This window comes from Pempheris klunzingeri, chromosome 3, assembly GCF_042242105.1.
Source record: "Pempheris klunzingeri isolate RE-2024b chromosome 3, fPemKlu1.hap1, whole genome shotgun sequence".
NCBI classification, from domain to species: Eukaryota; Metazoa; Chordata; class Actinopteri; order Acropomatiformes; family Pempheridae; genus Pempheris; species Pempheris klunzingeri.
In genome coordinates, this window is record NC_092014.1 from 3,673,868 (window position 1) to 3,686,025 (window position 12,158).

The window sequence follows — 12,158 nt, forward strand, 5'->3', positions numbered from 1 at the left end:
GTCAAATCTGTTTTTTTACCAACACATGACAGAACACGTTCATTTACAGTTGGCTAACTTTGCTTCCATGTTATTCAAACTACTGCTTTCATCAGGTCTTACAAGACCACCAAGAAAGACTGACTTTACCTTGATTGTCTGGGGTCGATTTTATGATTAAAAATATGCCGAGGTCAGTGGCACTAAATCAAGAAGTTCACTTGCAGCCCCTCTATTCAGCCTCAAACTTAAGAGCAAAAAGCCCTCTTCAGGCGCCGACTGATGACACTATTCAGCTGTGCTGTGGAGGTCAGTTTTTCCAAAGGGAGACGATCATGTTCTGTATTCTTGTTCTTTTCTTTCTGAGAGCTACCGCACAGCCACGCAAGTATCAAAAGGCAAATATGACTGCAGTATGACTTTCAGGGTTGTTTCTATGCCAACATTCTTCTTGTGATTTCCATTATTTAGCAGCTTCCCTTTTACATTTCTGCATGCCTCAAATAAAAGCCGGCAACCTCTCAGCCAAACCGACACGACTTTCGACCATGGCAGCGAAACTTTGCCTTTTCCATCGACGTCATCTACTGTAGCTTCGTTAATCAACGTGAATTTAAGGTGAGCGCTCACATATGACGAACAACAGCCTTTCAGGTCTGCTTTGGTGTAATTCCCCTTTAATTCCCACGTTGCTCTGGTGTACTGTAGCTGATGCGGCTGACAGCGCCCAAATGCGTATTAGCCTGTATGTGTGCTCACTGCAGTGATGGGTGAATGAATCGACCAAGCGTGTGTGAAAACACACCGTCTGGCCTCCCGCTCACTCGCTCTGCTGCAGCACTCACACACACACACACACACACACACACACACACACACACACACAGAGTGTGACCGTTCAAACACACACCTACACATACACACACAGAGCTGTATGCCTTGCAATGTACCAATGCCTGAATTAGCACCTTGGTCCATGCCAGGCGAGCACGCATCCAGGCAGCAGAGCCTGTGCAGCTAACTGGCATGGCTGCGAATATTCTTAGGGAAAACAATTTAAACATGAGCCGAGTACAATAGAACATCACAGCTGTATCTTCACACACACACACACACACACACACACACACACACACACACACAAATCGTTCCCAAGCTCACAGGCAGAAACTCGCTTTGGATATTTCACGACTTTCATTCAGATTTAAAAAAAACAAAAAAAAAAAAACAGGGTGATAAACAGAGATATAAATTGGATTTCAGCTTCTATTTTTTCTCTCTTTTTTGCATTTTTTACATAAAACCACCCCTCTTCTCTTTCTGATACGTACAAAAACGTAGTTTCGATTGTACTCATACCGCAGGAAATAACACAGTGCATTTATCACGCGCAAACTCTCTGACAATCATCGGTAACAAGTTTCCTCTCCCCCAGGAAGCTTGGCAAAAAAAAATCTCACGCTAAAAAAACAAAAGGGGGTACTGAAATTATCTATTTTTACATTTTAGGGTCAGAAAGTGGGGGAGGTTGGGGGCGGGGGGGGAGGTTTTAGTCAAGTAGACTTTAGTTTTTTTCCACCTGCCACCACACTGTCAACCAGAACTCACCAGCATTTAACCTAAGGACTGGTGGCTCAGTTTCCCAGCATGCCCGGCAGGGGCTAAGGAGCATGGTTGGTGGGGTCGGGGAGATCATAAACCATGCCAATATACACATTAATACTCATTTCAGCCCCTGACCTCATCAACTGCACGCTCTCAGAGAAGCTTCCATCTGGCCGTCCAGACGAAATGAAGCAAAACCTACAACGAATAATAAAAAAAAAAAAAAAAAGGGCTCTGTACAAGCTCACTCATCCTCCACTGACTTACAACGCTGCGGTTCGGATGCTTCGCCACGCATACATTCAATATCAAAACAACAGTGTTACCGGAGTTTGGGGAAGGAAATATCACTTTCTCCAAACAGGATTACCCCTCCCCCCACCCCCCTCCCCAGGGAATGTCTGTGATTGATTATGGTAAGACAAGGGCCTTAGTGACAGTACACACTTTAAAAACATAAAAAAATAAAGGCTGAAACAATCAGGTCTCGAAAGGTTGCAGAGGAATGAAGAGGTGGGGGGGGGTGTGTTTGTCACCCTCCTCCCTCTGCCACCTTTCTCTCTCCGTCTTTCGGTCTCTCTCCACCTGAAAAAGGAGGGATGAACAACCCGGAGAGAGGCATTCTGGGCTGCCGAGAGAGACAGAAACGTGGACAAAACGAAGGAAGGAAAGCAGAACAAACTGACCAGAGGAGGCGTAAAAGAAGAAACAGATCCCCAAACACACGGCGGCCAGGGGACGAGTGACAGCTGTCATCGCGACCACAGCGCCCATCGTTCTCTACTCATCGCCCGCAGTAATGCCACCCCTCCCTCCATCAATCTGTCCATCTGTCCATTCATCTATCTGTCCCTTCACTCACTCAAAACAAAGTGCTGCCGTCTCCTCCTGTCCCCTGGAGGGTGTCTGATGGCGTGGCTCCACCTCCCACGTCGTTGCTGTTGGCAGCGGCCGCTGCCGCCACGGCTTCCAGGGAGGCGGCGTCAAAGCCCTGGTCCGCCCCCAGCGCGTCGGCCTCCATCTTCACGCTGTCGGCCAGGAAGGCGGAGTAGGCGTCGCTGTCGGCCATCAGCAGTTTAAGCTTGGGGATCCAGCTCTTGCGGACGACGCGCCGCGCGTTGGTGCACATGTCGGCCGCGATGGCGTTCATCTCGCTCTCCTTGAAACTCGGCGCAAAGTTCTGGCAGTAAACTGGAGGAAGGGAAAGGAGGATGAAAAACTGAACCCACGGGCCAAACGCCAAAGGCAAAACATTTCAAGGCTGCTGAGGCTAACTGTGCATGAGGACGGCTCCAAATGTGCCTCGCAGGATTTATTGAAAACGTTGTGTTCGAGTGTCTCTGAATGACTCACATTTGACAGCGTGCAGCACTCTGTTGTCCAGAGGTTTACGACTGGGGTCGTTGGTTGAAGAGCGGATGCCAGTTCCACAGCTGTTGGCCAAAGTGCTCCTGAGCAAGAGGAAAAAAAAAAAAAAACCCCATGAACTCAACAGCAGATATAAAAAGGCACACAAACTAAATCATAAGTGAATAATCCTCTACAGAAGAAAAGACATGCTGTGGTGCATTCAAAGATGCACAATGTCTTCAAAAATAACATTTTCAAACCTAAGTAGGTTGATAAGAACAATTGATTCAATGCCAGAGGTGGATCCACTGTGATCGTAGCGTAGTTCAGTCTATAATTCACTGCAGCCTGGAAAATACTCTCTTCATTATATTGCTCATCCCCCCCCACACACACACACACACACACACCTCCTCACTACATTTGACAAATCAAACGCTGTAGGTGAAACTCGTTGAACACCGACCTGTCAAAGAACGCGGCCAGCAGGCGTCTGAGCAGCACTTTGTGGCGGGTGCCGGCGCTGACGTGGCAGTTCATGAGCTGGGCGCGGGAGATGAACACGGAGGTGCCGCTCACCAGCTCCAGCTTCTCCGCCGGGTCGCCTTCTTCGTACAGCTTCGGGTGGCAGCGGTTTCCGATCTGGCTGATGAGCTCGGCGGGCAGCGATGCCAGGTCCTGCCGGGACCGCGCCCCTCTGCCCCCGCGCCCGCCGCCTGAGTCCGGGGCCATGTCTGGAAGGGCCTCCACCCGCTCTCCGACCACTGAGGCATGACGATGATGGATTGTTAACAGTTTTCTACTGGCTGGAGTGTGCACATAAAAACTGTGTAAATGCAAAAGTATTGCAGTTCAACTAAACTGTTCTGAATGTATAGGATGACGACCAAATCTCTAACTAACATCTGTTTCAGTAAAGATACCTAACCAATAAGCCCGTAACTTGTAACCATGGTAACATTAAACTCAGAGTCCAAATAAACAGAAAAAAAAAACGTCATAATTCTCTAATTTTCACCGTAATAGGAGTGTGTTAAAATCCTTTCGACGCACTTTGGAGTGATTTATCTCAAAGCCAATCACACTTTGCATTGGCTGCTTCTTTGCCTACAGTTGTGCATTAAAATCACTTCCTAAAATGTTTTTACTTTGATCATTTGGAACTGGAGAATACAAATCCAGCGGGACATCGGACCATCTGTCCAGAGGAAGGACAACCTGAACAACTTGTTCTCAAATCAAACCCCTGGACCTTAAACATTAAAAGGCCTTTAGAACCAACAACTAAAACATGATGTGGTGCAACATGACATTTATCCTGTTCAACTGACTTTATGGGCATTTCTCCTGTATTTTGAATAAACTGCTCGTATAACCACCAGTGTTTGAATATTTAAGAGACTATAAACATTTCATAAGCTTAACATCCACTCCAGAGAAGTTTGGAGAAACAAACGACGTGTAGTCAGACTAAAACTTTAGATTTACGTGGATGCACAGCGACACTGAGATGAAGTGGACCTCTGAGCCTGCTGCGTTCAGGCTCACCTGTTGCTCCGGCGTTCAGCATGCTGTACATGGTGTACATGTTGCAGATTTGTCTGTACTGCTCCTCGGCGCTGTCATCTGTTATTTCGTCTTCTTCCTCGTCGTCGTGGTAACTGATTGGCGAGTCGCTGGTGTACATACTCAGTGTGCCCGGGCTAGTGCCTTCAGGGGTCCCGCCGTTGTTGTTGTTGTTGTTGTTGTTGTTATGGTTACTGTTGAGTCCGGCCCCTCCCATTGAAGCCGTGCCGCCGCCCATCATGGCAGCGTTGGCTGCAGGTCCGCGCCCAGAGGCATCCTGGGTAATGTTGTTGGAGGAGGAGGAGGAAGAGGAGGAGGAAGAGTAGCGTGCGGCCTTTCTCATCCCCCCTCCTCCGCCCCCTCCAGACCCCCCGCCCCCATCACGGTTGCCCCCCTCCCACAGCCGCTTGGCCACGGGGGTGCAGACCACCGAGTAGGGAGAGCCCTCCTGCTGAGCGGGAGAGAGATAAAGGGTGGTTATTCATCTTATTTACCATTTAACAATTAATAAACACAAACCAACATATAAAAACATACATATCAATTACACAACAACAACCGTCAGGGGTCAAAATGACAGAACAACCTTTAATATGGCTTCCTGGTTTGCAAATGTCATATTGATCTCCTCAAACAGGATCAAAACGAACACGTTGACAGTCTCTATGATACCAAATCTTCTTTACAGAGACGAAAATCACATGAAATTGTGTTTCTCGTCTAAATTCTACTCAAAATAACTCTATATTACATTCAGTAACATAACACTGAACTTTGATTTTAATCAGGAAGTAGCCGATTTAAACTCGAACTTTCAGTATCCAGCAGTCAATACTTACATTTCAGTAAGTACCCAAAAAAAAAAGGGGCTGACGTTCGATACCCAGCCACACTTGCTAAGTGTCAAATGGTAGCTCAATTAGTCTCTGGCAAATTAATCCATATACTTCTCTCGAGCCACTAGTTGCTGACAAATCTGGCAACATTTAAATGACTCTGTTACACAGTTACGAGTCTGTAAGTGTGAACAAATCAAAACTGAAGGAAAAACAAAATCATAGTTAAAGTTTAGACTGAAGGTGAGGACGGCAGAACGTACACGCTTTCCTCTGAATTAGATCAAAAGAAGCTGGGTTCTCCTCTCTCTCTCTCTCTCTCTCTCTCTCTCACCTGTATTTCTGCTCGCCTGACTTGACATTTAGAATTTATTTTTTTTTGTGTGTGTGAGCTAAAGCTAAAAACTCATTTTGAAGCTTTTACAGTACCTGATGAGTACATACGACACATAAGTCTGGTAAATGTAGTTCTTGGAAGGAGCACGTCTTTAGTTCAGAGCCAAAAGCTGAATATTTTTAATTTCACATCACTGTTTTCAATAGAAAACTAAAAACACTGAGTAAATGAGCCTCTTTAATGTTTGTATTAAGGCATTGTTATGTGACAATAAATGAAGTGAGACAAACTGTTTACTACAGTTAGTGCTCCCTTAACACCCACAGCTCATTAATATGGTAATGTGATAAAAACACAAATCATATTCTTCTCAATATTAAGCCCCTCCGTCACCTCCAGTTAATGTTCTTATACAGCGGTTGACTGAACACGCTTTCAATGACCACTTCTGACCTCTAAAATAACTTGCGCCTTTGCCTGAAATAACCTTCAGGTTAGGATTTGTCAAAAAACACGAATATATGGTGTTTTTTTTTTAAATAAGCTTTTCAGTTGCCATTTCAACAAGATGATGATTTTTTTTTTTTTTTTTTTTTGTAGCTGGAGCTACTGGAAGCGAGAGCTTTCCGTGAAAGTCTAACAAAGCCTTTTCAAATCTCGAACTCAAGGACGCCCACTCACGATGCCCTGTTTCAAATGACGTTATTACTGAAATGGTGTAATTTTTCCAGACTGCTTCACATTATCCACAGACAGACCTGGAGAACCTACGTGTTGTTAATTACTTCATCAATGCGACACTTTGCTTGTTTTAAGATGATCAGACGCCGCCTACCTGCTGCGGCTGTGGGGTGGGCTGAGGCGTGGTGGCCGTCTGTTCCGTCTTCACCTTGGACACCAGGGGGAGGGGCGTCAGACACGAAGAGGGTCTACCCGTGGTGCCGCCGCCGACTCCGACTCCTCCACCGCCGCCGCCGCCGCCCACTGTTTGAGTGACGGGGCTCTGAGGCTCGGAGGTCGGGGTCTCCTCAGTGTGGAGGCCTTGGGAGTCACAGCTTGGAGAGGAGACCTGGAGGCGTGGTGATAAAAGAAGGACTCCAGTTTCATTTCATCGTCGCTTATGAAAATATAAACGACATGTCGTACCACAACTTAAAGTTTATGCAGCTTTAAAAATGCTGTAATTCCCCCGTCTTAACCTTGTGAAGCACCAAATATCTGCTCCTATTCATGATCACAGCTCTGTGATCAGATCAGTTCCTGATTCCAATCAAAACATTGCCAGTTTTAGGTAAAGTTACTGACTGCTTGTAACAAAATACGCTTCTATTAGAGCTGCAAAGATAAGACGATACGGATACCGAGTGTCTGAAGCCATTGCAGTAAAGACAAATGACTGATTTGGCTCCAGCTTCTCACATGTCAAGGTTTGCTGCTGTTCTCCTTTATGTGCTTGTGAAAGTGAATATCTTTAGGTTTGAGACTGCTGCTACATATATGACAATTGAAAACATTAAAATAGGCAGAATTAGAATTGATAAAGAATTATTTACTGCAGTCTTGGGTTACATTCGTTAAATAAAGGTTTGGTGTTAGTAACAAAGTTTGATAACTAGTGTTATGTGACCTGTTTTACCTACTTTTGTACCAAATTAACTGCCTCCACTATACTATAAGCTGAAGTGATTTTCAGAGTCAGACTTAAATTCCCAATATTTCCTTGGGAGCTCGCCAAAGCAGCTGATGGAGTAGCTAAACTCCATGTCTGACAACCAGCACTTTAAGCCCAGTCAGCAACTTAGCACACCCTGCAGCAGCAAATCCTGGAATCTTTCTTAACATACTTCATGTAACACATAGCAGGTACCGTATCAACTCTGTGTCTGCAGGCGTTAAGGGTTACTTTCAAAAGGAAATCAGCTTTCCTCATTAATATGCAGATTTATGCAGCAAGGCACTCCAATCTAATCAGATCATCTGCTACTATAGAGGGAACCTGTAGTGGCGGTGCGACATTTCAATTATTCTTGAGTCACAAGAACGTGTCTACAAATGCAGACACCCCATGATAACATAATGTCACACACAACAGGTGCCACGGTGGAACCACATTAAAAAAGGCCATTTTACTTATGTCTGATTCAGTTTACTACCTTGATTTAAAAATGATTGAGGAGGATATTCAGATGTATAGAAATATTCCCATGTATTTATCACCTTTTTACCAACAGTTCTACACCTTAACTCAACTCCTTAATCACTGAACGCTTCATTAGCAGGTTACCTTGAGGAAAAACTCTGTGCCTTTCTCCATGATCTGTTGGATCTGGAGGAAGCCTGCAGTGTACATGAGCAGGAACTGGTCTCCGACGTTCATGCTGAGGCGTCCTGTGTAGCAGAAGGCCAGGATCTGCTGGAAGCTCTGTGGCTGCACGGCCGGGGGCAGCTCCACCACCGAGCTCTTCCCCCCGGCGTTGAACAGATCCCTGAAGTAGGAGCTGCTGGCTGCCAGCACCGCACGGTGGGCCTGAGGGGGAAAACAGCGGGGAAAGGTAAGTCAGGACAACGTCATATGAACATATGGATTCTGATCGCAGTCCATGCAATGTGAATATCAAGATCCATATTGTAAAACACAGCTGATCTGGGTACATTTAAACTATAAATATTCATACTGGTTCCATGAGTCTGCACAAAAAACATGCAGAGGAAGACGGGCTTCACCTCAGCCACGTTCACAGTTAACCTGCCTTTGGTGGAATCTACTATGAGATGCAACTGAAAAGGAGCATTCATTTTCTGAAGGCATTGATCACATCAATTGTATCCAACTTGCAGTAACTTCTGAAATACAGTCAAATTTCCTAACTGTAGCCTTACAAATTGAAATCGCATTGAGCGGTGGAAAAGCCAATGATTTACTCCCCTTGTGAGGTGAGAGGAGCTCAGAAAATCTATTTCTGACCTGGACCATATTTTCCTGTCTTACCAATTGATTTTGACCAAAATCTTGTCAATATATTCACTGCAGAACCAATTACACCTTGCTGCAGCCCTCACGACCAGACCTTCAGGGCCACCGGGCGAGAGAAGAAATTAAAAACAAAACTCTTCTCAAGCATTTTGTTTCAACGACAACACTTTTGATTCTATTTTGCCTTTCTCCCGTTTGAGAAAAGTAAGTATGAATTCATTCTGAATATTATTTAGCTCAAAAGCTGCTGCCTTTTACTGCAAGTTTATATTTCATGATGAAGCTAAATTATTAAAACGTCTATGATCTCAGCATATACCAGCAGATACTTAGCAGGTAAGATGACCAACAGGAAAATGTCGTTCTGTGAGCAAACTTACTGAAACTCACTGACACACAATCTTCTCTGCTTTGTAACCAACAACAGAGGACAGCGGTCACACTGTGCAGCTCCCAGTTGATCTTTTATACAACTCTGACATGATGCAGTCATTCCTTTAATAGGTATCAGCTAAAAAGAAACAAAAAAAATAAATTTTTGGGGACCTTGAAGGCGTGTCCCTTGACGACCACGGAGACATCACAGTAGAGGCCCTGCAGTCGCTGTTCGTTCAGACACTCCAGGATGTTGTTGCCAAAGTTAGGGATCGCCATCTGCAGCGTCTGAGCCATAACGCTCTGCCCAGCACCACAGGGTCTGCAGGAAACACAGAAGTGGAAGTCAGAGAAGGGATCACAGGGCCGGCATCGCCGACAGGTTATAAAAGAGATGAACGGACGGGATGAGAGAAGAGGGACTTATTTGGAGGGAAAAAGAGCGATAGAGAGATGAAGGGATGACAGGGTTGTGCAGATGAGGAAGGGCGTGAGGAATGGGTGAACAGAGAGGCGTCAGAAAAGCGATGAGGGAGAGAGGATAAGATGAGGTGAAGAGGAAACTGTAAATAAAGGAAGGTTGAAACAAGAATAGCAGAGTAAAGGAGGACTGGAAGATGGGCGAAAGACACGAGGAGGGAGGAAAGACTTAAAATAAAGAAACAGGGTAAGTAAAGCGTATGATGATTTATGAATTAAGTATTTGGTAAACAACTTTAATTCAAAACTAACTTCCAAATGAAAGAGAATTTTGGGCCACCAGCGACAGTTATATAAGCCATCTCTCTCTTTTTTCCCCCAACCTTGTTTCATTACGTCTAATTCACAGCTAATAAACTGTTCGGTGGTGTTTTGGCCTACTTTGTTATTTTCTCGACGCTCCTTCTCAGTCAAAACACAGTCGCTTACATAACTCGTCTATTTCGCTCGTCTTCGTCACCACCCAACAAAGAGGCCTGTGATCAGAAGTGGAGGAACTGTCAAACTCACAACGAGGAAAGAAAAAAAGAACAATAAATCTATCGCTAAAGTCTTTTTTTTTTGCTCAAGGCCGAAGGCATCACTTACAAGTGGACCCTTTATTTTTGTTTATAAGTGCACAACGTATAGTGTGCTGGAGCAGAAGTAAACAGATGAGGACAAGAAGGTGAGTCACTGGTCTACTGAACAAACACATTTTACACAAGACCTCCAAGTGACTGATGGCGTACGAGCCGAGCGGACACGCACAAGTATTTGGACAGTAGCTGGTTGTGACTAGATGATGCTGAGCTCCTACCCTGGCCACTGCCCAAAACAAACCACTAATAGGAAACAATATGATAGCGATTAGCCTTGTTCCTCCACTGGGAGCAAGACCCCGCAGACGAGACCTAGTAACCTGAACAGCAGGCCGCTGCATCACCGCCAGCTCTGCTTACAAATGCTGTGGATAACGGTGCGTCTGCCAAAGACCAAAAGGTCACAGAGAGTGCAGGTCAACAGAAATTTCAGCATTTTTATAACTTTGCTCCAACACTCAACACAATTTCGAGGATGGTCTTGAGTCTCGCTGAACTGCAGTGTCAGACTAACTCATTTCTGTCTGCTCGGCTGAACTGAACAAAAAAAATAAATAAAGAAAAGTCAAACTTCTGGATAATAAGAAAAAGGTTCAGATATCTCCTTAAGTATGAAGAATGTCTAGAACTAGAAAAAGGTTATTCATTCACCCTTCAGGCTCTGGTCTGCATCATTAGCTAATGTACATGGAGCAAGTTGCTTCACTGCAGCGTGATTCTGACTGCAAACTAATCAACTTTATCAATTATATATCCATTATTTTATGACTGATTGCTTACTCTATAGACAACACCCAAGGCAAGCGCCCAAGGTGTCGACTTCCAAGTGTTCTTTTCAGTTTGTGACGAGTTGGAAAACTGCACCTCCACATAATGCAGCAGCTGGATTTTTATTCAACATGGTATTTAACACAATCACTTACCAGCTGATCGACTAATTCATTTCAGCTTCGCCATCATACTTGCATACAACAAAATGTCAGTGATCACAAGCCGGTGATCATATCAGCATTAAGCGCCACAGAATTAAGAGCAATTTACGTTATCTAAGGCGTGTGCAACAACATTAATCTTCTCATGCAACACAGACACTTTTCTCCACGTGCAACACATTTCTCTCATGCAATTTATCTTCACGCTGCTCTTATTACTTGAAATTGTAAATGGTTGAATATATTTTTTTTAATCTTGTGCGTATACTGTTCAGTTATTTTTCTCCTTTCTTTTTTCCATTTATCTAGTTTTAGTCCTAAAACTTTGCATTGAGGGTGAAGAGAAAAGTAAGAATTTCACTGTAAGGTGAAATGCACAGTTTTTATCTGTGCATTTCACAATAAAGCAATTGAATTGCAGCCCGCAGACAAAATAACCCTATGAATCCTATCATTCTGCTAAAAATGATGTTTGCACTTGAATAATGTAAGAAATAAGGTGTAAAACCTTCCATCCAGCCATCCCACTGCCTGTTGTCATGCAGTCCAAATACAACTGTAATGTTCATCTCTAATCTCAAGAGTTTCACAAACCATGACCCTAGAAATCTGATTCGGTAACTGATATGTTGTTCTTAAATAGTCGACAAAATTGTGTATAATGAGCAGACGGAAAAAGAAAAAAGGAGTGCACTGACAACTGCTGAGTAAGAAATGATGTTGTATTGCTCAGCATTACATTTGGGCGTTCAGCCTTAAGCGAAAGACGGCAGGCAGAATGATCAGGGCTTACAGCCACGAAATTTATCCCCTCACAGAAAATTGTACAGCAACTTATCACGAGTGGAATGAAAGCAGTCGGGTCTCTTGCTGACAAGCTGTGCGTCTCATGGCATTAATTTCGTTAAACCTCAATGATTGGCCTTTGTGAATGTCACTCTGGGGAACTGGACATCTCTAAAGGCCACTATCTTCGGCCCGCTCTTACTACACAAGGGGCTTACGACAGTCCAACCCGACAACCAGGTCCAACTTGGATTCTGGTTCGAATTGGGTGCTGGAAGATGAAAGCACTCGCAGCACAACTGACATTACGCAATATACAAAAACCAATATTCAACCAGAAAACCTGTGGCGTCAGAA

At 44.4% G+C, this 12,158-nt stretch overlaps 1 protein-coding gene across 1 annotated transcript; it reads right to left on the reverse strand.

Annotated features, from left to right (window-relative positions):
- Window positions 1–2,426: 2,426 nt before the first annotated feature.
- On the reverse strand, window positions 2,427–9,319 carry nacc1b (nucleus accumbens associated 1, BEN and BTB (POZ) domain containing b). Its single transcript, XM_070828233.1, has 7 exons — window positions 9,194–9,319; window positions 7,958–8,200; window positions 6,545–6,742; window positions 4,483–4,948; window positions 3,401–3,698; window positions 2,938–3,035; window positions 2,427–2,775 (listed from the first exon to the last, which is right to left on the reverse strand). Exons 1-7 carry the CDS (start codon window positions 9,317–9,319, stop codon window positions 2,447–2,449), a joined length of 1,758 nt encoding a protein of 585 aa, XP_070684334.1. The 3' UTR covers window positions 2,427–2,446.
- Between the last annotated feature and the right edge of the window lie 2,839 nt (window positions 9,320–12,158).